This window comes from Metarhizium robertsii, assembly GCF_000187425.2.
Source record: "Metarhizium robertsii ARSEF 23 chromosome Unknown MAA_Scf_20, whole genome shotgun sequence".
Taxonomy (NCBI): domain Eukaryota; kingdom Fungi; phylum Ascomycota; class Sordariomycetes; order Hypocreales; family Clavicipitaceae; genus Metarhizium; species Metarhizium robertsii.
In genome coordinates this window covers 11,495-13,744 of record NW_011942161.1, presented here as the reverse complement: position 1 = coordinate 13,744, position 2,250 = coordinate 11,495, and the positions used below count along the sequence as shown (strand labels likewise).

General features: G+C 46.9%; 2 protein-coding genes across 2 annotated transcripts in view; one reads left to right on the top strand and one right to left on the bottom strand.

Annotated features, from left to right (window-relative positions):
- Positions 1 to 709: 709 nt before the first annotated feature.
- Positions 710 to 1,072, top strand: MAA_10169 (uncharacterized protein; the record flags this gene model as incomplete). Its single annotated transcript, XM_007828167.1, has 1 exon — positions 710 to 1,072. The coding sequence occupies one exon, from the start codon at positions 710 to 712 to the stop codon at positions 1,070 to 1,072; it is 363 nt and encodes a 120-aa protein (XP_007826358.1).
- Positions 1,073 to 2,036: 964 nt separating this feature from the next.
- MAA_11764 (uncharacterized protein) overlaps positions 2,037 to 2,250 on the bottom strand; it is a gene marked incomplete at both ends in the record, with an annotated part of 1,571 nt that continues 1,357 nt past the window's right edge. The window contains one exon of the mRNA XM_011412802.1: positions 2,037 to 2,065. Coding sequence (XP_011411104.1) covers positions 2,037 to 2,065 — 29 coding nt within the window. The remainder of the gene's footprint in view (positions 2,066 to 2,250) is intronic.

Sequence of the window (2,250 nt, the reverse complement as noted above, 5' to 3'; positions counted from 1 at the left end):
AAACATGTCATAAGCTCCTAACTGCCCGTGGTTCGGCTGGCGTGCAATGGACTCTGATGCTGCAAAAGGATTTGTCACACTTCTTTGCAACGCCTTCAAATCTGTGGTCACGAGCGATTACAGTACATACGCGACTAGTACATACAGAAATATATTAATACCGAAATTAGTCAACGCAGACCCATTGCACGACCCTCGACAAATTGATGCAGGAGAGTATTTTTTGTGCAACCGTCCTGAAAGTGATTTGAACCTGATCCGTACCGCACATACACCCCGCCTAGAGCCTCTTTGCATCTACCTCGTAGCAATGCAGCCGGCTGCGGAAGTAGGCTAGGTTATGTCATGCTTGAATAGTCTTGGAAGACGTCAATGGTTGAATAGCCTTGGAAGACGTCATAAACCCACCTGGGCGTTTGCTTGATGTTTCTAAAATATCTGTTGACGAGATTGTGGGGAAAATATTTGCCAAAAGCCCGACCCCGGCCTGACTCCTCAGTAGATGGCAATTAGCATTGATTTTGTCCAAAGTGAGCTTTAAATCAGCTGAATGCCCGCCTCCATTCTGAGCCACCCGGCCTCCTACGACCAACCGCGAATCTGATCCACCTAGAGATTTGGGTACAATTAGGTGTCTTTATTACAGTAACATAACTATAACACGTGTTAATAAGTAAGTATGCCTTCCGGCCTAATTCACCGTGCGGACATGGCGCCCGACGGATACGTTTCCGACGCGGACTACAGCTCGTCTGCTGCCAGTGATAGATCATCGGCTCCCCCATCCGGCCAACACGACGATAGACACACGTCTAGCAGCCCAGAGTCCGCTGGCAAGGGGCCTAGCGCAGGGAAGACGCATAAAATCACCCAGGGAGCCGCAGCCTCCTCCAAAACCGCCCAGACTAGCCAAGAGGAGGGTGAGACTTTCAAGGCAAAGAGTACTGCCACCAAAAATAACAGCGCCAACGGCGACCAAAAGCAACACAAAAAGAAGCGCGTGGAAACGTACAGCTCTTACCTATACAAAGGCGCGCTATCAATCGTACCCCAGGTTTTAAACTTCCTCTGACCATACTTTCTTATACAGTTCTCAAGCACGTCCATCCCGGCGCTGGGATCTCCAACCGCGCCATGTCAATTTTAAACTCACTCATTAACGGTGACTCTGTTCTGCCTCTTCCACCCATGTTCAGCTCTAACTAAGTGTAGATATGTTTGAACGTATAGCTGCTGAGGCTAAAAAATTGGCGGCTTACAATACGAAGTCAACTATCAGCAGTCGGGAGATCCAGACCGCTGCAAGGCTCATCCTGCCTGGTGGACTTGCTAAGCACGCTGTTATGGAAGGTACCAAGGCGGTGACCAAATACGAATCAGCAAAGTAACCAAGTCACTCAACTCAATTTGTGTTTCTTTCATGTTTGGTGGTTTATTATGGCGAGTGCGCTTTTGTGCCTCTGCTCAAACGAAGCGGTAGGCAAGCAGTGCGAGCCGAGTCACACCTGGCCCTTACACAGTCTTGCACAGTTGCACTTTGGATAGTCTCGTTTTAGCTAATCAGAAGATCGGGACAAACGCTGCTGTGTATTAGAAGGAAACAAACTCTGCTGTGTAGTAGAAGGAAACAAAGTGACTGGAAGCCTATGCCTTTATTGAATTCCGTACTTGCCATAGGCTGATTCCAATTCAACAAATTCGAAGCTGCGAAGAACAGGGACAGTATCACGGTGCAGGATGCCATTTTATTTTGGACATTGGCTCATTGTCTTTATTTCCGTATTGCGTTGTTGTTTTTAATATATATTTACATAACTATTACATAATATTTTTGAATGGTAGCAATACCTGGCGGCGTGGTGAACCGAGACGTGCCGCCTCAAGTTCGGAAAACGAGAGTTGGCCCCCAATCTTAAAGCAAGCATCACAACTAGTTAGGACACCATCACATCCCCGGAAATACATCAGGCCATACTTATCACGCTGTTACATACAAACCTGGAAAAATTACTAAGTTATTGAAACAGGAAACGAGTCTAGACCGGCATGTACGCGAGAGCCTGAACTAAAAAGCTTGTGCATCGGTGGGCTGCAGGCATAGCCCAATTTTCATACTGGAAACTTTGCGACATGGCGAAGGCTTTTCTAGGGCCAATAAAAAAAAAGTTACAACCAGACGAATTAGACTCGGTTCATACATCTCATAACGTCAACCAAGAAGATCTTAAAACGGAGGATTGCAGCGCCTTT